Source organism: Phacochoerus africanus, chromosome 2, assembly GCF_016906955.1.
Source record: "Phacochoerus africanus isolate WHEZ1 chromosome 2, ROS_Pafr_v1, whole genome shotgun sequence".
Classification (NCBI taxonomy): Eukaryota; Metazoa; Chordata; class Mammalia; order Artiodactyla; family Suidae; genus Phacochoerus; species Phacochoerus africanus.
Window position 1 is genome coordinate 52371920 of NC_062545.1, and position 24942 is coordinate 52396861.

The 24942-nt window shown below is 43.1% G+C and overlaps 1 protein-coding gene across 3 annotated transcripts in view; it reads left to right on the forward strand.

The window, feature by feature from the left end:
* Positions 1-3250: 3250 nt before the first annotated feature.
* Positions 3251-24942, forward strand: part of KCNQ5 (potassium voltage-gated channel subfamily Q member 5) — a 504606-nt gene continuing 482914 nt past the window's right edge. For all 3 annotated transcript variants that reach the window (XM_047760371.1, XM_047760380.1, XM_047760389.1), the window contains exon 1: positions 3251-3639. In XM_047760371.1, coding sequence (XP_047616327.1) covers positions 3251-3639 — 389 coding nt within the window. The remainder of the gene's footprint in view (positions 3640-24942) is intronic.

A 24942-nucleotide genomic window follows, 5' to 3' on the forward strand; every position in this document is an offset into this window, starting at 1 on the left:
ATACCACTCACTAGTTGAACAGATGGGAGGGTATGTTGAGGTGGTGGGGATGGGGCAAATGGGAAGCTGGAGAGGCATAGAGAGGAAAGGGGGAGTGCAATAGGGTCACTGACATTTTGTGAAACCAGCTCATATCTAGTTATTCTGCCTTAAAAGTCTTTCCTGGACAGCTCTAGCTTTTGTACAGAATTTTCCATATTACTATTTTAAAGTACCCTTCAGATCAAAAATATAATGAGTTAGAAAACACGCTGAAATAAAATATTTCTAGGAACTATTTTCAACTGGAACCATCTCCAGGTAGACCGTCAGAGAATCAAAGTTTCCAAGCTCATAAATTTCAGACTGTGTTAAAAACACATCAGTCTCCAAAGGATGAGGAAGGCCAAGCACCTCACATGGTCTACACTAGAAATAAACATCTGCCTTGGAAAAGGGCAGTTTTCTTTTACCTTTATACCTAGTTATAATGCTCAAATGTAATTATTATGCTCAGAATATACACTAGTATACTGTTTTCCTCTTTGTGCTATGCCACTCTCTCTTCTGATATTAGGCTGTAGTATTTACCCAAAAAGAATGAACAGCAATGTCCTAGCAATATCTGTGTTCAAAAGCACAATGACAGAAAAAGCTTGATCACAACACTTTGTTTTCCCCGCAGTTAATTCCTGTCTTGTGAGGGAAGTCAGCTGGTAGTGAAGGATGCTAGATGCTACAGAGTCAGGTGCAGAGACTTTATAGTTATCTCTTGGCCTTTTCTTCTGAGCATGTGCATGGGAAGGCAGGGTATTAGGGCTTGCAGCTAAAACCCTTTTTCCTAAGGTGGTAGGCAGAGACATTGAAATAAATGCTTGTGCTCTTTTGTGCATACTTTGTAAAGGATGTGGAACCACCGCTCCGCAGAAGAGATACAAAACTGGAAGTCAAGATTTCTGGGTTTCTAGGGACCCTCATACTAACCACCTGTGAACGCTCGGGCAGGTCTCCTCTGCCGTTTGTCTCTAATTTTGGGGAAATTAGACAACTGGCTCTTTCTGCGAAATTGTCCCAGTTCGGCCTTCCTGTAACTTCCTGCCTGCCTGCAGGCTGGGCCCCGCTGCTGCAACAGTGAGAGGGAAGTGACCTGACCTTTGTAGTGGTGCCGGTCAAAGTTTGCTAGAAGGAAAACCACTTGGTTAAGAGGAAAAGGTCTTCATTTTCTCGCCTGCAGAAAAGCCAAGCTTTTCACGTTTAAAGCGTGCACACGAGTCATCTTAATCCTCTAGATCTTTCACCGTGAAAGTCCCTGCACTGAAACTCCGCGAGGAAACTAAATATAGCTTGATCAAATTCCCCCCGCCCTGGCCCCTGGCCCTGCACGGCTCTGGGACCAGAGCGCTAGCTCCAGGGCGCTCTCTGCGTCTGCCTGGAAAGGCAGGGCACTGGGCAGCAGCTCTCGCACCTACCTCCGCTGCGCGTGGGTGCGGAGTGAATAACGGGACAGCGAGACTTTAGGTTCTGGCGCTAGGCCGTCACGTGGCGCCGCTGCCGGCTGCTTGGAGCGGCTCGGAACTAGCGCCCGCCGCCAAGAGGCTAGGGGAAACGTAGAGATGGAAGCGGGACACGCTGGTGGCCTGGAACCTGCAAGAGGGCTGTTAGAATCAGAGCACTAACAATAAAAAGTCAGGGCAGAGCGTTTAAGTGCAGCTACTGCCAGAGGCAGAAAGAAGCTGCAGCGACCGCGGGTGTGAGGACACAAGGCACTTGGGAGAGCATCTCTCTCTGAGGGGTGGAGTCAGCTGAAATAAGACTTTTGCCTCGGTTTTAAGCTTCTGGAAGGAAAAGGCTCATGGACTCAGTACCTTGGAACCATCTGCTCTGGCTTTGTGGTGGAACCTTAGTACTTCCCTCTGTTTAACTTGGTGATCTTTACTTTAATATTGGGTGAGGGGGTGGTTTCCAATTTGTCGGAATAAGTTCTCACGTCTGGCTTCCTTTCAGTTTTCCCACGCTAACTGGGATGTTTAGAGGCTTATGGTTTTTAACACAGTCTTACTGAAGGCCAGAGGCCGCAGCTAGGGGCACCGTGGCCTGTGTCCTCCCCAGAGGCTTGGGGCTTTGAGGGGCCCGCCCTTGTGTTAGAGGCGGTGGGAGACCCAGTCAGCCATTCCTCGCCACAGGGCTTTCACTGCGGAAGTAACTGCCGATAGGGGTGAAGTGGAGACCCCGCGCAGCCAGCGTCCTGGGCTCTCCATCCTCCACGATTTCTCTCCCAAACACCGCGGCTGCGGCCGCCACTGCCGAGACTTCACCGTTTAATAACTTGCTCGGGTTTAAATGAAAATTTCTTAACGGAGGGAACCCGGTTTGTCATCTCCTTGCTTCGCGAGGCTGTCAGGCGCAGCCCCAGGGCCACTCGTCAACCTCGGAGGAGCCACTCTGGAGTTTCTACGCCCTCCCCACACTCCACCCCCGGCGGAGAAGGATGTCCAGCGACTCGCGGACTGCCGTCTGAGGCTGGGATGGAAAGTCCCAACCCGCAAGCCGGAGTGAGCTGCGAGGAGATGCCCGGTGCCCGCCTCGCCGGCTCGGCAGTTGTATCCTAGGGGGTCTGCACTCAGAACGCGGGGACTCGCGCGCGCGGGGACTGGCAGGAAGCCGAGGGGCAGGGCAGGACTGCTCCCGCTCACACCCCTCGCGGAAGGACGGCAGGACCTGTGGGTGCGGTGGCGTAGCGGCAGGAATAAACAGCGCCAGGCAGCTCCTGCTTCGCCGCAGGACACACGAGGGGCTTCACCTTCTGGACCGCTCCAAAGCCCCGGGGAGAAAACACCAAACTCCGCCTCCTGGGAGAGGGGCTTCGGAGCCCAGTCCCCTCCAGCGTGGGGAGCGGAGGACTGGGAGAGAGCCAGAGCCGGGGCCGGGCGTGCGAGCGGGGAGCTGCCCGCGCAGCCCTGGGGGCACTTGGCGAGGAGAACGCGCCCGCCGCGCGAACGGAGGGAGCCGGAGACACCCTCTCAGAGTGACGCCCCAACAGGTCCCGATTTCGCATTCGGCGCTACAGGCTGCCAGAAGCTGAGACTCCTCGCCTCCTCCGCGCGCCCCCTCCGCCGCGCCGGCGGCCGCTTCCCCGCCCCCGGCTCGCAAGTCGCGGGCTGTCGGGCGCCCCGTCGGCCGCGGCTGCCTCCTCGAAAGCCTTCGGCGCGCATGAGGCCGCGGCCCCCGCCGCCGGCGCTGGCGCCCCCCTCACGGTGCCCGCGGTGATGCCATGCCCCGCCACCACGCGGGCGGAGAGGAGGGCGGCGCCGCCGGGCTCTGGGTGAGGAGCGGCGCGGCGGCGGCGGGCGGGGGGCGCCCGGGCGGCGGCATGAAGGATGTGGAGTCGGGCCGGGCCCGGGCGCTGCTGAACTCGGCGGCCGCCAGGGGCGACGGGCTGCTGCTGCTGGGCACCCGCGCGGCCGCGCTCGGCGGCGGCGGCGGCCTGAGGGAGAGCCGGCGGGGCAAGCAGGGCGCCCGGATGAGCCTGCTGGGGAAGCCGCTCTCCTACAGCAGCGGCCAGAGCTGCCGGCGCAACGTCAAGTACCGGCGGGTGCAGAACTACCTGTACAACGTGCTGGAGAGACCCCGCGGCTGGGCGTTCGTCTACCACGCGTTCGTGTGAGTACCCGCGCCCCCCACGTGCCCCCCGCCACTGCCGCGGCGGGGACCCTTTCCGCCTGGTCCCCCGGGACGCTCGGCGCCGACGCCCTGGCCGGGCGCGCGCGTGCACACTCGCACGCGCGTACACACTCGCGCGCGCACGTGGTGGCTTTTATTTCTTTGCACGTGTTTATGGTCTTCCTCCTAGAGCCTTCCACCTTCCTCAGCCCCACCTCTCCTGCCTTTGTGGACTGAGACTTACCCCCAGCGCACTCAGTCTGCTGCCCCGACGCTCTAGGCACCTCAGGGGGCAGCCCGGCAGGCGTGAGACTCAGGTTGCGCGGATAATTGGGAGTGATTAGGTCCCGAAATACGTCCTTTCCAACCGAGGAGGGCGCCCGGGAGCTGGGAAAGGCAGAAGGAGGCCCGTGCGCCGGTTTAGGACTGGGGAGTGGGTGTCGGAGAGGTTAGGAGGTGATGGCGGGGTAGACGGGCTGGGGAGAGGAGAGACTGAGGCCTGAGTCCTCGGTCCCCAGGGCGGAGCCGGAGAAACTGCTACTTAGTAGGGGGAGAAGCTAGGTTTCAAGTGCGCCCGGAAGCACGCCTCACCGCCACCTCAACCACCGCTAACGGAAAATCTGTAGGTTCCTGTGGTCCTTCCTGCTACAGAGGTAGCCAGGGTCTAGAAGAGGCGAGCAGGGCAACGCGAGAGGATGCTCCGAGGAGCGGGAAGACTGGCACACAGGGGCGCGGGCCAGGTGCGAGGGCAAAGGCTCGGACGCGCCGCCTGGGACGCAGATCAGGCAGCGGGGTTAAGCAGGCATAGGTGGCTCTGAGTCAAAGGGTGGGTGTGTTAAGTAAGCGCTCGCCATGTAGCAGAGAATGCTTAATGAGAAAATGATTGGAAGCAAATGTTTATTTTTCCCTTAGGCATTTAAAACCTTTCAGTGGCTTTAAAGTTTACTACTGTTTTCCCCACAAAGTCCATTCATTCAGTCTCCTCTTAGGAATTAGGTTTATCTGGACATTTTAAGGTAGTTTTTCATGCCCTTACCTTCTAACTTTTAAAAATTTTCCTCTTCTTTTTCTCCTCTCTTTTTAGTTCCCTTTTTCTGCTTCTTTGTGTTTCAGTGAAATATAAAGACATCAGCCATAGAAGGCCAGTAGGCACTACTCAATGATAAGTTCCTTGTTTTCTAGTAAAATAGGTTTTGAACACATGCATTAGGTTTCTTTTAGAAACAAGGCATGTCATCCAAACATACCTCTCACCTGGGATGGAGAACTGGCATCAATTTCAAAACATTTTTTGAAATAACATGGACGAAGAGGCTGGTTTTGTAAATAGGTGAACCTGGAATTTGACCATGTAGAAGTCAGGAAATTGGTGGAGTCTACAATCCCGGGCTCTGGTGTCTGGAAAATTTTACAGTCCCAGATTGATGTGAACATGTAGCATTAGGTGGAATATTCCAGCCAACTTTCCATCTTACAGTGTACACACAGGAGAACTTGTGTAACATCATTATTACATCAAAAGGTATACTGCATGTCAAATTCACATTGAATTAAATGTGGTTACTGTAGTAAATGTTAGACGTAGAAAAACACTACTGATACTTTTCATGGTCATCCCCTCTGAGTTGATATATAATTGGCCCTGCTACCAAATGAGCCTGATAAATTATTATGACCTCTCAGGATCTCCTAAAACATTTAGCAATAGTGAGCTGTGCTCAGTTTGGCAGCAAAGTGTATACTGTATGGAAAATGATTTTTATAAGAGTATGCTCAGAATATTCATAGCTTTGATCTTACCCTGTGATGCTATTTAGTGGCTTTTGATTTTTGGTAATTTTATGTACTGTATATTCAGAAAGGGTTTAGAGACAACTCTTGATTGGTACTCATGCTTTTATCTCCCAGGTGTTGCCCTTGAACATGGAGGACTTTTTGAACTGCAGCATTTTCTTTTCAATATGTTGGTGTTTAACAGGTTTTTCTGGACTTAGAGAATTGAAATTTTTGACAAGTAATTTTTCAAGAAGTTCAAGTCTCAATAATTCTTTACTCACCAGGCTTTATCGGTCAATCAGTATTTTTTAGTGGTAGATACACAATACATTATGTACTTGTCAATACTATGTGCTGTTGTGAAGTTTTGTGTTTCTCCTTTCTAAAGTCTGAAACTGTAATGCTTGAGCAATTGGATAGGGGGTGCTAGACCCACAGTAGCACAAAGGGAATGGACAGTACTGTCTTTGGGAGAGGATTCTGCACAACTACACCTGACTCTGGGGGACAGGCCATCTTTGGCAGTTGCTTCTTATGATTTTAAATAAGCTTTAGAACAGCTGGTCTTTACATTGTAAATTCATAAGGGAAAGTTACTTTGAGCTATATGTCTAACAAGACCATTAATAATAAAGGAAATAATAGGAAAACAATTTCTAAAGCAGTCTAACTAATTCCTTGCCAGCCTGGGAATCCCCAAATCTTACTTTAATAACAGTTTTTGTAGCACATTAAGGTTCTTGCCAAGAACAAGTGCACTGTGATTAATGAGATATTTCAGGGATGGATTTACTTGGTCGACCCGTGTTTTCATTGCCAAGAAGCAAGAAAAGTATGTTTAAAATTATGTTTCAGGTAAAGAAAAATTTCTATTAAAATGCAAAATTCCCATTATTATTATGGTATCTTAATGGTATAAAACATAGTTTCAAGTGTATATATATCCCAGCCATCTGAGGAGATGGCTGGCCAAAACAAGAGATGACCTGCTGCAAATACTTTCTTCCAATCCTTATAACTTAGTGGAGGTTAGGAACATCTGTTCCTTTACTATTCTTTAGGAGCCACCAGACAGCCATGTTTTGTGGTTTCCTGTTTTCAGCTGTTTTTTAGTTTAATAGAGGAGCTATTCAAATATGAGGTAACACAGTTTTTTGAATGTTGTTTGTCCATTTTTAAGACCCTCCTCTTTTTTTGGGAAAAGTTTAGAAGTATAATGGTGCCAGTGGAGAAAAACATGATGGGCTCCATATATAAATGTGCATTGATGCAGCAAATGTGTTTCTGAGAAACATTAAAGGACATAGTGCAGCAGATACTTGTAACTCATCACCTTGTCCAAAGTGTCTTTGCCTGGCCTAATTCAGTGGATCAGAAAGTGTAGACATTTTAAACTAGAAGAGGTAATCCAGTAATCCAGTCACCAAAGCTAGGAACATGGAAGTCATCCTTGATGCCTTTATTTTTCTCAGGCTTGCTCCCATTGGCCATCCAAATGATCATTGAATTCTGTGTGTTTATTCTCTAAATATTTTTCAAATCCATCCCCTCCTCTCCTTTGCTACTGCTACTCTGCCTATTTCTTCATATATCTCCGTTGGATTATTTTTAATGTTTTCCTGCTTAATCATCCGGCTTCTGTTCTCAGCCTTCCAGCTTTCTGCTCTGACACCATAGTGCTTTTCCTAAACTGCAAGTCTTATACCATTCTCCTACCTATAATCTTTCCATGACCCATTACCATCTACTTATCCATTCATTCATCGATTGGTCTGTAAACATTTGAGTGTCTACATTCTGCTAGTTCCCAAATTAATAAGGCAAAGGAGCCACTCTCAAGAAGGGAAAGGACTCCAGCCTGTGACGCGTACAAGCTTGTGAATGAGAGTGAAGCGAGGCTGTTATAGAGGTGACCATGAAAGAGGAGGAAGTGGAGACGGAGGCAGAAAAGCCAGCACAGGCTTCAAAGAGGAAGAGAAACATGAGCTGAGTTTTGACAAGTGACTAGTTAAAAGCCAAGGAAGATGTGGACAGGAGGGGGACGGTGAGCAGCAGTTTTCAGGGCTGCGGCAAGAACTAGGAAAGGTATGTTAAGATTTCATAGGCTGGTCATGAAGGAGGTCACTGATGGCCTTTGCTGAAACAGCTTCTTCGGAATGGTGTCATGAATGGCATCTAAGTGCACTGAGGATAGCTAAGAGTTGGAAAAGTGGAGCAGCAGTGTCATTTAAGCCCTGATTCTTTGGAACAGCTCATAAGACCCTTCATGACATGGCCTCTATCCATCTTTCTTGTCCCATTTCTGATACACTTCCTGAACTCCAGCATCACTGAAAAGCTCCGTCCTGTGTGTCCTGCTGCACACCATGCTTTCTCAGGCTGTTTTGGATTTTTCCCACTCCTTGTCCACCGGCTATCCCACCCCTGCTGTTTCTTCAAAACACAATTGAAGGATCAATTCTTCTTGGGCACATCTGCCCGCTGCCAGAATAATCTGCGTCTCCTGGGCATGTGGGACCACCATTATCATGGTGCTTTCCCTGCTGTGTAATCCTTGTGAGCTTCTTGGTCTGTCTTTCCCACAAGACGGTGGACTTCTCCTACACAAAATCTCCTGTTATCCCTGAATCCCGAGCACCTAGTCAGGTGCCCTGTGTTTAGTAAACTCTCCATAAATGCCTGCTTAATGAGTAAGTAAATAGCTTTCCTTGGAAGCCTTCCATAAAGGATTGCAGAGTGAACTGAGGCTGAAGATACTGATGATTCATTTAGGGAAGAAAGGTCTGGGGCTAGAAGCAGGAATCTTTGCTTTGCTTCCACCTTTCCCACTTATTTGCTTCACAACTTGGAATAAGTTACTTCTCCCCCTCCGGTCTCCAAATCTTACTTGTGAAGTGGGTGCAATAGTGTCTGTGATCCAGCCTCCCTAACCCCCCACCCCTGTCCCATGGTGGAGGATATGGTGGTTCAGAGTCTAGGACACCATCATAAGGGGAAGGAGTGTGTGGAGTAAGTGCTCTGATCCTTTCATCATTTCCCTTCCTCAGCTTCATTAGGGCCACCTCCTAATGTACACATCAACTCCTCCATCCTGGTGAGGTCCGTGGGTCACAGAGTAGCCAAAGGGGTCTTTCTAGAGAGTTAAACAGGACATGTCACTCCTCTCTTTTGAGGATAAATCTGTTTACCATCTCTACCCAGTTTCTTAAAGGCAGGTACTCTCTCTGTCTTGTTCTCTGCTGTATCACCAGTACCCAGAGCAGTGTTTGCCATGTAGACGATGCCTCATGCATATGGACTTATTCACTTACCGATACCCCACATCTCCAAAATACACTACTGGTTTCCTGGTGGAAGATGGAATTTTACTCTCTTGGCCGTTCCCAGTGCGAGGACTGAAATGGAGCTGATGTGTGACTTTATTATTTACAACATTATATCCTGTTCGGAATTAAGTCTCTGTCAATAGAAATCGATGTTTGCATTTTATTTTTGTTCTTGCATTCCTTAGATATAGAGAGGCCTTATACAAATTTTACTGCTTTATACCCTGCTAATCTAGGAATATTAATTACTCCATGTACCCTTCAAATCAATCTGTTTTCAGAAGTTTAAACAATGCTGTAGTATTTGAGGGTCATATTACAATTAGAAATGTTGACAGTGTGAAGATATTAGTATTGGGTATATTATGGCCTAAGAGAAATGAAACATATAGGAATATTTCAAAACGGCATGAAGTCTTGATACAGGAAGCACTGTAAACAAGGAAGGTAGCCATCAGTCTTTTGATAATTGCCTGGGAAGAAGTGGTGCCAGTTTTAATTTTTAATTGCAAATAGCTATTTTGGCAGTGCGTGTTTTATCCCAGCCTGGTGGTATGAAGCTGCTTGAAGTCCAGTTGATGGACAGCCAGAGCTTCCACTTATGTTTAATGATTGGTAGATGTTTTCATTTTCATTTCCTTTTATTTCAGCCATCTCAAGTATGCTGTTTGAAGCTTTATTTGGTTTCAACCTGGGAGACCGATTGGCCACACAGCTGCATTTTTTCATAATTTAAAAAATTCTTTGACAGGTCTCAGAGTTTTTAGGTAATAATCCTTTTGATCCTTTGTTATCAGCTTGTCTAAATAGTGAGCTTCCTAAATGTCATTGAAATCATCTATTTATAAACCCAAAACTGGTTTGTGCATTTTCTGTTATGTGTATGTTTATCTCTCTATATATGCACACACGTATTCCATACACACTGTACTCCAGCAGAGAACTTGCTGGTGCAAATATTTACATTTACCTTACTTTGGCTCCTCTAAAAGTAAATATGACCTATGAATAAAATGCAATTGAAAATAAAAAGATAGCATGGGGTTTTTAATCATATTTGGAAAAATATTCAAATTTAAATATATATGAAGAAATATCCTTTTTACAGACTTAGTCATAATGTTCCTTACTTTCTAGTACCTGTGAGGTAACTCTAGAAATTCTGTTCCTTCTTCAGTCAATGGCAGGAAGATTTTTTTTTCTAATTTCCATGTTATAACTTCTCTCTTTTTTTTAACAGTCAATTCAGATTAATACCTAAGAGTCGTCGTGCATACCATTGCATATGCTAGATGCTGGTGGTTCAAAAAAGGGAATGATGTGGACCTTGACCTCAAGAAGATTCCTTGGGGAATATGATTATATTTGGATTCAGTTATCAACTTTACTGATTTGATGACTATGAGCAATTTGCTTCCAATACCATCCACTTAATCTGTAAACCAGAATAATAATATTGCATCAGTGTATCATAATATTTTATATGTACATAATATCTATGCATATAATCATGGTTAGCATGGTGGGTAGCCATTAAACTGGACAGAAACATAGAGATAATGTTATGGAGAGCTATGCTGCTAGGTCAAGGTCCAGGATGTTACCCTGTAGGCGATGGGCAGTTTATGAGGTAGGTGGGTTTATACAGGTAGCAGTGTCATTGAATTTCCATTTTAGATTCTCCCCTCTGCTAGCTCTATGACTGAGAGCTTGAAGGGGACAAATGAGAGGTGGGAGAACCATTGAAAAACTGTTATTCCAACCAAGGCAAGAAATAATTAGGACTTGGACTGGCGTGGTGGTAGTAAAGATGGAAAAGAAAATACGGTGATAGACGACATGTATTAAAGAAGATGTCAATAGTGAAGAAGATGAGGGATGGATTTATTACTTCCAGATTCCTGGTTTGGGTGGTTGGCTGGATAGTGGGGCTGTTAACTGAGATCGAGAATACAGGTGGAGCACTGGGCTGCGGGGAATGCTGGGGTGATACCATGAGTTTGTTTTGGAGATGCTGGGCTTTCGGTGACTGTAGGACTTGTAACCATGTATGGTCTGGCACCTGAGGACAAGTATTTAAAAGCCCTATCAGTGCAAACAACAGTTAAAATCCTATGAAGAGCATGTAAAAGAGAGAGGGCAGTAGCTCAAGGATGGAAGTCTGTGAATTAGCAACATGTAGGGGGTGAGCAGAGAAAATGGGAAGTAAAATGGGATAGACAGCGAGACGAAAGGAAACACCAGACAAAAATTGATCACATGGTCATGGAAAACAAGGGTATTCAGAGAGTTTCAAAAAAAAAAAAAAAAAAACGAAAAACAGTCAACTATGAAATGTAGACAGTGGGTTGGTAAGATAAGGACCAAAGAGTGACCACTGGATCTGGCAAGGTGGAAGCCATCAGTGAATGAAGTGTTTGGGCAGAAACCAGAATGCTGTTCACTGAGAAAGGAATCAGCCAGTATAGGCCATGTATTCAAGTAGTTTAGCAGGAATATAAGAAGGGAGACTGGACATTAATTTGAAGGAAATATAAAGGGGTAGAGCAAGCGAAGATGAGTTATAGGAAAGAAGACTATTTACCACCAACAGTAGTCATTTTAATTATTGCTTATATGCTGGACATTGTTCTAAATGCTTTACACGCATGAACTCTTTCGATCTCAAAACAAACCTAAGAGATCCTATTAATATCATCCCCTCATTCTGACGGATCAGAATGCTGAAGTTGGGAGAGGTTCAGTAACCCATCCACAGTCAGCCACTGAAGTAAAAGCGGAACAGCGCTTTGAACCGGGCAGGTCGGCTAAGAGCCCATGTTCTTAACCACTATGTCTTGATTGTGGATGGTGCCTTTGGGCCCAGGGCCCCTCCTATCCCTTGCATAGCATAATTTAAAAAGCTGCTTTGGACTTCCCATTGTGGCTTAATGGTTTAAGAACACAACAAAGTATCAGTGAGGATGCAGATTTGATCCCTGGCCTCAGTCAGTGGGTTAAGGTTCCAGTGTTGCCTCAAGCTAAGGTGCAGGTAGCAGATGTAGCTTGGATCCAGCATTGCCGAGGCTGTGGTATAGGCCGGCAGCTACAGCTCTGATTCGACCCCTAGTCCGGGAACTTCCGTTTGCCACAGGTGCAACTGTAAAAAGAAAAAAAGAAAAAAGAAAAAGCTGCTTTGGGGTCTAGTATAACACTTAGCAATATAGTATATGTCCAGTGAATATTGTTGAAAACATGAGTGATAGTTAAAATCCCTTATGGCTAGTATCAGAGAATTATGTGTAACTTTATAGTATTAGAAATGTTTGTTTCTCTGTCTCCAAATTCTAACCAGCCCAAGTTTTAATTTTTCCATAAAGCTTTTCTTAATAGCTCTGGCTTATTTCCTTACCTTTATTTACCTCCTATAGCTTTTATTATTTGGACCATGCATTTTAGCCCTTAATTACATTCTTGCATTACTTTCTAATTGGGTTGTTTAGCTAATTCATCACAAACAATTTGTGTCTTAAGAAACTGAAGTACCCTCTTCTTTTTTTATCTCCTTTGGCATACAGCCCAGATTTTTATCCTTTGTTTTTAATCAAAATTCACCTAGTTTATTTCTACCAGTGGGACTATATGAAGGTTATAACTCCCCCCCCCCACAGGAATTTCCTAAAGTTCTACTAGTTTAAATTATGGAGTAACTTGTATTGAGGACCCAAGTTGCCATAATAATATCTTGATACCATTTCCTAGGAACATTAAATTTCTAATTTATACTTTCATTGCAAGAATACCTAAGATTTATTTTAAAATAGCAGCAATTTCTTGCTTTACATTTTATAATGGCTGAATGTAGCACTATTTTCTCCCAACTGATTTTATAGCATTTTCTTTTTTAAACTAATGGAATTCTCATGTGTTCTTCATGCTAATATAAATACCTTCCATTTAGCTGCCATATTTCTCGCTTCCCACCCATATACACATTTTCCTTGGTATTTCTTTCTTTTTCTCTCTCATTTTTCCCATCATCTTTACCCCCAGTTAAACTACTCCTAGTTTTTTCCCCCTTCTCTATGCATTATATTTCTGGACGGAGGTTTCTCCTCAATTCTTTGTACCACATTGTATAACTTGACTTCTCTTCCTCTTAAAGCTGTCTGCTCTTAATCAAGAGATGCGCTAAGCCTGTAATTGCTTACAAGCTCTAAGAATGTCCTACATAAGCAGACCAGGCCACCTCATTTACACATCGCCCTGCAGTAATTAGCTGAGGCCTCTAATAGGATGTGAGGGTTAGAGAACTCCACTTTTCTTGAAGTTTTAGTTAGGCTCAGGTTTCTTAGGAAATAACAGAGTGAAGCTTTAATATATGTCGGAAGTTTTCTAGTATCTGCCTCTTGTTTCTGAAGTCTGGGAATACTTCAGTATTCAGTAAATAATTTTTAAAAGATTATACTTTCCATTTTTGAAGTTGACTACTGTACCTAGCTGAGAAATAAGTTAGAAGCGATTTTTATTCCTGATGGAATTATTATAGAAAAAGGCACACGAAAGAAGTCTAAATATGTTTGTGACATAGATTTAAATATCAGTTAACCTAAAATATTTGTCACATACCCCTCAATAGATGAATGGATAAAGAGGATGTGGTACAGATGTGCACTGGAATATCACTCAGCCATAAAAAAGAATGAAATTTTTCCATTTGCAACAACATGGGTGGATCTAGAGGGTATTATGGTAAATGAATAAGTCAGGCAGAAAGACAAATACTGTATGATATCACTTATATATGGAATCTAAACAAAACAAACAACACAAAGTAGAAACAGATTTATAGATACGGAGGAGCAAAGGTGGTTTCCGGAAGGGAGGGGAGTCAGTCGGGTGAAATAGATGAAGGGGATTAAGAGGTACAAACTTCTAGTTATAAAATAAATGTCTGAGGATGTAATATACAGCATAAAGAATATAGTCAATAATACTTTAATAGCACTGGGGTTCTGCTGTGTAGCACAGGGAACTATGTCCAGTCTCTTGGAATAGAACATGATGGGGATGATATGAAAAAAAGTATGTGTATGTGTGTGTATGTGTGTATGACTGGGTCATTTTGCTGTGCAGCACAAATTGGCACAACATTATAAACCAACTATAATGTAAAAATGAAAAATGACAAATAATACTGTAATAATTTTGATGACAAATGGTTACTAAAAGTATGGTGATCATGTCATAATGTATTGATTGTCAAATCACTATGTCATACACCTGAAACTAACATAATATTGGATGTCAACTATACTTCCATTAAAAAATTATCACATGGACTGTTACAGTGGTTAGCAGTTTCCTTATTCAGTGAGCCAAGAAATAGATCTATAATTTGGCAACAGGGAGCTGCAGTTTTCCCATTTAATTGGAAACTAAAGCATGGACCCAAAATGTAAGTTGTCAGAGAAGTGCATATGAGATAGAAATCATAGGCAGGGGGTCTGTCTTCTTTCCTAGTTGGGAATTTTTCTAAAGCGTAGGCTTCGTGAAAGCTATTCTCATAATCTTTTATAGAGTAGGTACCAAGTTTAGGGCTCCCTTTTCTCTGTTTTCCCTCATACCTGAACAACTCTAGGGCTGGACAGAATTGAGAATTTGGATTCTTCTCCCATGTTTTGGGTCATTGGATACATTTCTCAGCTTTCTGATTTGTAAAGTTAGAACATAATTCTTCAGTGTTCATTTGATAACCTGACTTCCTGCTCTGTGTAAGGGCCTGACTAGGAGCTACAGAGACTGGGCAGATATAAGATAGCCTATCCTCTCAAGAAACTGTTACTCCAGGAGGATATTAGTTTGCTGTTTTCTGAGTTGACAGGATAGAAGCAAAGGCTGGCCCTTCTCCAGCAGCGTTTAGCTCCCACGCCTATTGAAGGGATTTACAGGCTCAAGTCTGTTTACTGTATAGACAACTGCTGACCACCAGCTCTCCTGATCCCTTGGGAAACTTCAGAGTTTCCCAGGCAGGTGGACATTCTGTTCAGTTCATCTGCCACAAAGACCATACTCAGGAGTTCCCACTAATCACAATAATTTCCAAAGAGCAGTAAGTAAACTAATTAAAAGAAATGTTCAAGGTAATAAAAAATTCTGAGTACGTTTAATTTGCTCCAAACTATTTTTAAAAATAGAAGAAACCAGTGCTGCTTCAAAATACTGTTTGGGGATGTTCTTTTTTTTCTCCCCAGAATGGCTTAAGAAAGATAATGTAAATCACATTTTTTTAAATTAAATGAAATGCCTGTTTATGTTTAGTGTATATTCTAAATTTCTACTATTGTTCACTTTCTTTATTCTAATACATGGAGGGGAGATATTATACCCAGCCTTCCATGGGGCCTCGAATTCATTCATTCTTTCTCTCTTTCATTCATTCAGTATTTGAGTGCCCACTTCATGCCATGTCCTGGGAACACTTTGGAAATACTCCTTCCCATTTGATCGACTTTCTCCAGACATGTGGAAAATGGCTCTTTTTCTTCAACTAGCGAGTTGCACTTCAGAGTGAAGATAAAGTCAGTAAGTGTAAGAATGCGTGTTCATTGCAATCCCTAAGGTACTCTGGATCTGTTTCCTTAAGACTACCGACTAACTTTCAAGCTAGATGGGAAGTCAGGCTAAAGAATTACCAGGAGAGATTAAATTAGTTTTAAGTTTATGGCACCTGGTGATTAAGTCCAGAGCAGTTCTCTTCTGCTCCATGAAATGGAAAAGGCAAGGATGTTGGATGGCAGTGCAGATGACTTTGGGGGAACCCATGTATAGTCTTCAAGATAAGGTCTTGAACCCGGGAAGCATCTGCTCTTGCTGGTGTGGCCCTTGATGACTAGAAGAAATGACAATCACTTTGTTCAGGAGCAACATTTTTACCAGGCTCTAACATTCAAATAGGCATCTGAGTTTTCTTTTCCCAAGAAGAAAGCCAGATGAGATTATTTAAGATCTACCAAGGGTAGATACACAAAAAGCTGGCTTAGAATCAGCACAGAGGAACCAGCTGCACCCTGAGATGGCCCTGCCAACCTTGCCCCCATAGGATGGAGGACACACAAGAAAAGAAAAAAGTATGCAGTTCACATTTGTGCCAATCATGTCGACTTTTTTTTTTAAACATAATTTTATTGGAGTATAGTTGACTTACCATGTTGTGTTAGTTTCAGATGTACAGCAATGTGAATCAGTCATACATATAAATATATTCATTCTTTTTTCCCATCTAGGTTATTACAAGCTCTTGAGTAGATTTTCCTGTGCTATACAGCAAGTCACATTGACTTCTGCATAGTCATTCAGGCCACCAGTTTGGTGGGACCATGTTCCAGTGACCCGGTGGAAGGGAATAGTAGCTATTCCACTGAAAGTGGAAGTTCGCTGTAGCAGGAAGGATTCCCTTACATGGATCCCGAGCTTTTGCCCCAGTGTTGGATGTGATGAGTTACTTTATAAATTACTGTTCCCAAACTAGTTGGGTCATGCTGCTCTGAGAGCTGTTTTCCAGAGCTTGTGGGTATGGAGTTTTATTCCAGGCTTCGGGGCAGGAAGTGGATAATAAAAATAAGTTTATAGATGGCACCGAATGAGGTAGCCTAGACAACCATAAACAAGAATAGTCAAGAAACTATCACATTGTGCTGGAGAAAACAGAATATTCCTCTAATTCAAGTGTGGGTACCATAATTCACAATTGTCATTAATGAGAGAGCATTCTTTTTTCCTCCAAAAAAGTTAAAGGCAGTTACCTGAATTTTTTTTTTTTTTTGGTTTGTTGTTGGTCCAAAGTCCCTTTGCACATGGCAGCCTTAATATAGATTTCCAAAGCACAAGATAATACACTTAAAAAACTATTCGCAAAAAATCTGTTATGTATTTTTTAAATATTTGCTCCACGGCCACAGAGTTAGTGTCTTGAGTGGTACAGTGTCATAGCATGAAAAGGGCCTGGCCTAATGTGTCAGCTCTGGGGATATGAAGGAAGGGGAAGCAGCAGAGAGTTTAGAGGTGTGTGTGGGGTGGGGGATGGCTAGCTCTGAGCCCTGGGTCTGTTTTTGGTGGACAAGAGAAGAATCCAAGTTTTCAAGGTTTCGAGCAGATGTGACTATGACCAAGCAAAGATGCTTGAGCCTGTTCTAGGGAGAGACAAGATGCACAGGTGAGCATATAACCTGTTTGAGTTTAGGGAGAGAGAGGAGAAGGGTCCACAGTTTCCACTGTAGAAGTCATGGATGATGAGATTTTATAAAGCTGTTGGGAGAAGAATGTAGGGAGAGAGGGTTAGGAGCTACTGACATTTGGGGAGAAAAGAGAGAGAAGAGAAGGAATAGGCAGTAGAACATCTAAAGGAGGACCAAGTCTTAAAGAAGGATTGCAGTGAGGTGAGAGTATTATAAAAGAAGGAAGCTATGAACATTGGGGTGCAGATGTCTTTTCAAATTAGTGATTTCATTTACTTTGGATAAATACTCAGATGTAACTGCTGCATGTATAGTAGTTCTACTTTTAGTGTTTTGAGGAACCCCCCCTAATGTTTTCCAGAGTGACTGTGTCAACTTACACTCCTATCAACAGTCATAGTCACATCATATTTATTTTTTTATTTTTTATTTTTTTATATTTTTTTTTATTTTACCACTGTACAGCAAGGGGGTCAGGTTATCCTTACATGTATACATCACAATTACATTTTTTCCCACACCCTTTCTTCTGTTGCAGCATGAGTATCTAGACAAAGTTCTCAATGCTCTTCAGCAGGATCTCCTTGTAAATCTATTCTAAGTTGTGTCTGATAAGCCCAAGCTCCCGATCCCTCCATTCCCTCCCCCTCCCATCAGGCAGCCACAAGTCTCTTCTCCAAGTCTATGATTTTCTTTTCTGAGGAGATGTTCATTTGTGCTGGATATTAGATATTGGATTCGGAAGATGTGGTATATATACGCGATGGAATACTACTCAACCATAAAAAAGAATGACGTAATGCCATTTGCAGCAACATGGATGGAACTAGAGAATCTCATACTGAGTGAAATGAGCCAGAAAGACAAAGACAAATACCATATGATATCACTTATAACTGGGTTCTTTTATCTTCATATCCACACTAACATTTGTTATTTTGGTGATCTTTTTGATGATGGCCATTCTGACAGGTGTGAGGTGATATCTTGTGGTGGTTTCAGTTTGTATTTCTCTGATGATTATTAGTGACATCAGAGTGGACTTGTTGGCCATCTGTATGTCTTCTTTGGAAAAATATGTATTCAGGTCTTCTGCCCATTTTTTTAATCAGGCTGTTTGTTTTTTGATATTGAATTATCTGAACTCAGAATATACTTTGGATATTAACCCCTTATGAGACATATCATTTGCAAATATTTTCTCCCATTCATTAGATTGTCTTTTTGTTTTGTTGATGTTTTCCATCACTGTGCAAAAGCTTTTAAGTTTAATTAGGTCCCATTTGATATTTTTAGTGGGATTTTTTTTTGTTTTTTGTTTTTTTGCTTTTGTTTCCCTTGACTGAGGAGACAGATCCAAAAGAAATATTGCTAAGACTTATATCAAAGAACGTACTGTCTGTCTTTTCTTCTTGGAGATTTATTGTTTCTTATTTTTATTGTTTTATTGTTTCTTATAATTATTCTTACCTTATTTATTGTTTCTTATCTTACCTTTAGTCTTTAATCCATTCTGAGCAACTTACATGTTCATGAATAGATGAGTGGACAGAGAAGATGTGATACATACACACATTGAAATACTATCCAGCCATAAAAAAGAATAGAATTTTGCTCTTTGCAGCAGCAAGGATGGATATGGAGGGTATTATGCTTAGTGAAGTAAGCCAAAGGAAGACAAATAATTTAAGTTTTCACATCTATGTAGAATCTAAAAAACAGAATGAACGAATGTAATGAAATAGAAACAGACTCACTGATACACAGAGCAAATCAGTGGTTACCAGTGGGAAGAGGGCCAAGGGTTGGGGGGGAAAGAGAGGTAGGAGGTTAAGAGGAACAAACTATTATGTATAAAATAACAAAGATACAAGAATGTAATGTGCAGCATAGGGAATATAGCCAAGGTTTTACAATAACTTTAAATGTAGTATAATCTATAAAAATATTGAATCACTTTGCTGTACATCTTAAACTAATATAACATCGTAAATCAACAATGCTTTAATCAAACATACAAAATGCCATTGTAAAAATTTTATCAACTTCTAAAAAAAAAAGGAGAAGTGAAGATGTAAATGTAAAAAGAGGCAATGATGTAGACAGCCAGGAAAGAGAAAGAGGCCGTGGAAGGGGCCTTGGCCATCTTGGGTGGACAGTGTCTGCAGCCCCACGTGCTCTGAAGTCATCCAGCATCACAGGGAAGAAATTACATCCTGGGAGAAGGGCCAGAATAACCCAATTTCCAGGCAGTTTGGGGGGTACAGCAATCAACATCTCAAAAGGCATCCCATTGGTGAGAGATGTCCTGAAGTTGTACCTGAGAGAGGGTGGTACTCAGCTTCCTGAGCAGGCAGACGAGTCTGATTTGGAAGCAGCCTGGCATCCTGAAGAGAAGCGCTGATAAGTACAAAGCATTCTAAAGAGTGGGATAAGGCATTGGTCCTTGAAGGGGGAAAGTAGGAGACTGATGAAGCTGCATAAGGGACAATTGAATGGGTGAGGAGAGGGGGAGAATGGCGGATTGGGGAGCAGCAGAGTACAATGAACCCTTTCTTCATTTCCACAAGCAGCTGGAGGTCTGTACAACTATAAAGCCTAGGAAACACACCCCCACCACCACCTCCCAGGGGCCCCAGTTGGGGAGAGATGAAAGTAATTGAAAGGAACAAAATGCTGGAGGAAGAGAGATAGGGATTGATGGTGAGGGACAGTCTGGGAGGGTGGTTTTTGGGTGTGATGGGGCAGCCACAGGAGGCAGAGGACAGGTTTCTTGATAGCAGCAAAAGCCCTGATAGGGTTGGCAGGACCAGGTAGGAGGCTCAGGTCATGGGATTCTGAGATCTTGCTGGCGGTTGTGTGCAGGGGAAATTTAAAAGGCAGATGGAGCCATAACTCAGAGCTGGCTGCTGCATCCAAGATAAAGGAAACTGGAGATGCTCTGCAAGTCACTCACCTGAACAGGGATGACCTCGGGCAAGTCCCTGACCTCTCAGGGCCTGACTGCCTGATCAGTGTGGAAACCTGATGGTACAGAAGCTCCTTATGTCATGGTCGTTCTGCTCTCTAACCAAAGAGGAAATGCTGCCATAATAGGCGCATATAAGAACACATGTTTAGTGAATAAATGAGTGAATAAATAAATTAACTCAGTATCTTACTTATTTTACAATAGCATTGTATTCAGTGCTGAGATTACATAGCTAGAGCTTTCCTGTTATCTCACAAGCTCTCTGAGCTGGAATAAAAAGATTTTTCTACAATCTCTTTATTTTTGAATCTATGGATAAAAACTCATTCTTAAATCTTAAAGTTGGAAAAACTGTCAGGGACTACTGCTTTCACACGTTTGAGTAATAGGATCACAGAGCTGGAAGGACCTTTGGTGACCTACACTAACACTGTCCTTTTTTAGCTGGGAAACAGTGACTGCATAAATGTGAAGTGACTTCCTCCGGATCAAAGACTGCCAGAGGCAGCCCTGGTGGCCAGGGCTTCCTTTTGTCCTTACAGAAATGACTTCGGTGGTAGGTCTTGTGATCTGCCCTTACTTTCCTCCAGTGATGAGTCTCTGTGGTTTTAAAACAGTGAGTAGAGGGAGGGAGAAATTAAGAGGATGGGATTAATATATGCAGATTATTATGTATAAAATAGATGACTAACAAGGACCGACTATATAGCACAGGGAACTGTACTCAATATTTTGTAAAAACCTGTAAGGGAAAAGGATCTGAAAATAATACATATCTATATATGTATAACTGAATCATTTTGCTGTACACCTGAAACTGACGACCTTGTCCATCAACTGTATTTCAATTAAAAAAAAATGAGTAGTGATATTTCAAATACTATTGTTTGTTGAACTATCGCATGAAGACTCTTCTTTTAAAAAGCATTTTTATACCTTTTCCCTCTAGCAGAGAGAATATTTCTGGTCTGTTACAGACTCTCCTTTTAAAAAGCATTTTTATACCTATTCTCTCTAGCAGAGAGAATATTTCTGGTCTGTTACAGATTCGTAAAATCCAGCAAAAGACATGAATTTTTATAACTCAGGAAGTCAAATTCTGAAGCAGGTGTCTCTTTAGAGGTTAAAACATATATTGATTTGCCCTTTAAAGATTCCAATAAATGAGAAGATCAAATAAGAAACAAATCAGTATTTAGTACCTTAGTAGTTAATAAACCACGGTTGCAGCACTGTGGTTTCTTTCCAGGTAGGAAAATTTGGTGAGAAATATCTCCAGAGTTCAGAGGAGTGGGAGTGGGGAAATGTAAACATTAAATGAGCATCCAAAAGCCTGTCTCTCATTCTCTCTCTCTCTCTGTTTCTGTCTCTCTCTCTCACACACACAAAATCTAATTACACTCAGTAATTCAAGAGGGAAAAGCAAATGTCTTCATCCAGAAACTCAGATGAGCTCACCCATCTGTACTTCAGGGTGTTGCATGCTGCTTGTGTTCCCCGGAGGGCCTGGTCCAGGACAGGCAGGCAGGCAGCAGCAGCAGAGTGAGAGGACCTTCCCAGCTTCTGAAAATCCTTGCCCCGGTCACGGGAGGCGAGGCTCATCTCCAGCTTTGCAAACACGGTGTCGTCTTTTTTGATGTGAATGGTTAAAATGAAATTAAACTTGTTTCCCATCTCCTGGTATCTGATAGGCTTCTTATGGTCCATATTGTCATTAGATAACTAATGGCTTCTAGTGGTTTCATTAATGAATTATGAGGAGGAAGGAATTTGGGTGGGGTTTAAAAATCGCTGGCCTGGAGATGGCCATTGTTTTTATGAGTCATGTACATACACTGAGATGTTGATGTGTATTTTAGGTGTTTCTTCAGACATCTTCCTTTTGGCTAGGAAAATTTCGAGGCTTGGAGAAAATGAAGGGCTCTCATTTGTTTTTTCTGAACCATTCTCTATGCCCTAAGTTAATCCCATGATTTTTGAATACCTACAGTGGACTTTCTCAGGCATCAGAACTCCCTCCCTTGTGGTCCTGATTTAGAGCTGCTTTATTAGCTACCCAGCACAGCCGGTGGGGGGTGGGGATGAGGACAGACAGAAGGAGAGGCTTGCTTCCCTTTGAACTTGGCTATGCTTTCCTCCTTAGAGAAGACGCTTGGTTTGGTGCCACCAAACAAAGAGCACTTTACAGAGGCCTCCCTTGTCACGGAGCAGATTTGTACACAGTGCAAAGCATTTACACTGGCCCTCAAATAAAGGGACTCCACAGTTAATAAATTCTGACCTTACCATCGAAAAAAGTCTGACTATGTGATATTTGTTAAACCTCCTCGGTGTGGTAGCCACTGCCCCGCCACGTCCAACTCACAGGCCAAATCCACACCCCATGAAGTTAATGTCAACCTTTTAAAAACTTTTGGATGGTTCCTAAATGCAGCCTCAGCAGTTATGTACTTGTTGCAGAGGCCAGGATTTTCTTTCATTCATAGATTTGTGTTATTTGCAAGGTGTAAGCATAAGACATTTTCCCTGAAGCATTGTGGTTTTTTTTTTTTAATTCAGAAAAAACCTGAAAGCCCACCATTAGCAATTAGATGATTCAATGATGGCAAAACTGTCCAAAGGAAAACAGTGCATCCTTTGAAATACATGTGTATGACATTAACGGCCTGGTTTCTTAAGTGAAGTATTAGGTGATAAAAATCATGGTATAACACAGTGTATATGGACTCCACAGGTATCCACTTCTGTAAAATAAAAAAAAATCACACTGCAGATTCTCATTGTCCGTGCTAGTTATGGTCTGTAAAGTCACTGCAAACACTGAATTGGTGAACGCCCAATCGTTGCTCAAGGCAAAAGTACAGGGTTACATTCCTTGGAGCTTTGGTCACATTTTTACCAACCAGTCAATACATTACCTTGTCTTATGTCTGTTTCTGTTTTTAAAGGCATGTTATTTAATGTACAGTTAATTCACTAACATTGAACTTATAGCCAATAGCTCTTATAACGTCTACCTGAATGAAGTTGACTTCACACGTGTTTTCCCTAGAAGGTATATCAAGCCCTCTTGCACTTAAGAACACTGGACAGGGTGTTCCCATTGTGGCTCAGTGGTAACAAACCTGACTAATGTCCATGAGGATGCAGGTTCAATTCTTGGCCTGGTTTAATGGGTTAAGTATCTGGTGTTTCTGTGAGCTGTGGTGTAGGTCACAAACACGGCTTTGATCCCACGTTGCTGTGGCTGTGGCATAGGCTGGCAGCTGCAGCTCTGATTGGACTCCTAGCCTGGGAACTTCCACCTTCAGCCCTAAAAAGGAAAAAACAAACAAAACAAACAAACAAACAAACCCTGCACAGACTTCAGTACTACAGTGGGAGCTGTTTTAAACAGCGAAATCACATATATACACACACACACAGCACAAACATGCAAAAAACATGACATTAATTACACCCTAAAATGGACACTTGTTTACAACATGAGCTGAAACAGAATGCAGAAAATTGCCTTGTTCAGGGTCAGCTGGGAACATAGGCCTTGGGATACTTGGATTTGGGGCCACCGTTTGTGTGTCCACAAATGACTGTGAAGGCCCAAGGAGCCTTCCCAAGGTCACAACTAATTTTTAGGAGTCGGCGAATTCACGAATATGGAAACTATGAGTCACAGGGGGGTTGGCCGTACATGTACGCATACACAGCCCCATTTGTGTGTGCAGACAAATAAAAGAATGAAAGGAACTCTTCAAAGGAAGTGATCTTTGTTGACCAGGACTGAAGGGCAGAAGTGAGGCAGTTGTGACCCAGGTGATCTTTTTTACTGTGTGCATAACACCCCTCTCTTCTCTGTCCTCCCTCCTCCTCCATTCCCACTTCTGCTACCCCATTCTCTCAACGAGCAATGTGTATTTCCTGAGGAGCTGTAGGGACAACATTTTATTTGAGCCAACTTCATCACCGCGAATGCCCACTGAATCAGGCTCTTGGCAAAGTTGGTCAGTGTAATTTTACAAATGAAGAGTGTTTTACAAATGCTAAGTGTGACACTCAGAATGTGCCTGTTCTCTGGGTAATATGTGTTCAGGGCGCTATTACCCCCTCTCCCTGAGCCCTGGGAAGCCTAGACTTCAGGGCGCTTGAAGTCTGCCCAATACTCTTGCTTAAATTCTTACTGCAGGTATCAAAATGGAAGTTTAATAAGAAACAACTTGAATGGTACTCAAGATGCAATGGCAGCTATCAAGTTCAATGTGACATAATGTGGAAATTCCCTTCAAGGAGAATTGTAGTTTCTGCCCCCTTCGCCTCCCTCATGGTGGTAGAGGGGGTGGCGAGTCCCTAGGTTTGTCCTCTCCACCCCCCAACTCTATGCTGAGCTCAGAGTTCTTGAGTCTCACCTTCCCCAGAACTCAAGAGCATCCTTTCCTGGCTTGTCCCAGCTCGGGTGCTTGGTTTCTTGGGTTATTTTTGAAATCTTGCCATTCATAACTTAGAACTTTGGAAAAGAGAGACAAGTTTTAATTCCGTCTAATGTTTCTTTCTTTGCATATATCATGGTGTTCTTTTCTTTTACTGCCAATGAAAAGCCTGACTAGAAAGTAACCTCCCTGAAAGGCTTTCTTCCTAATTAATAAGGAGATTTTCACTTTCCCCAAGGTACTTCCTGTGATGTACTGTAACCCTGGTTAAAAGCAAGCTGAAGCTAAGCTGACAATGGGTAAAGAAAAAGGTGTATAAGGCATGTCTACATCTAATTATATTTGGGATTCATTAGTATTAATGGTCTCCCATGGCCTGTCACCCTATGTCCATTGTCAGTTTGTAATGTAAAATAATTCAAATGTCTGTATAATTGGATTTCTGCCAGCAGTATTCCATCCATCACTGTATTTCTTCTCAAATATTGAGAATGCTGTCTTTTAAAAATGTTCATATGCATATTCATGTATATAATCAAAATGTGTGAAAACACCCCTTCATATGAAAAAAAAATTAGCAGTCTTGTAAA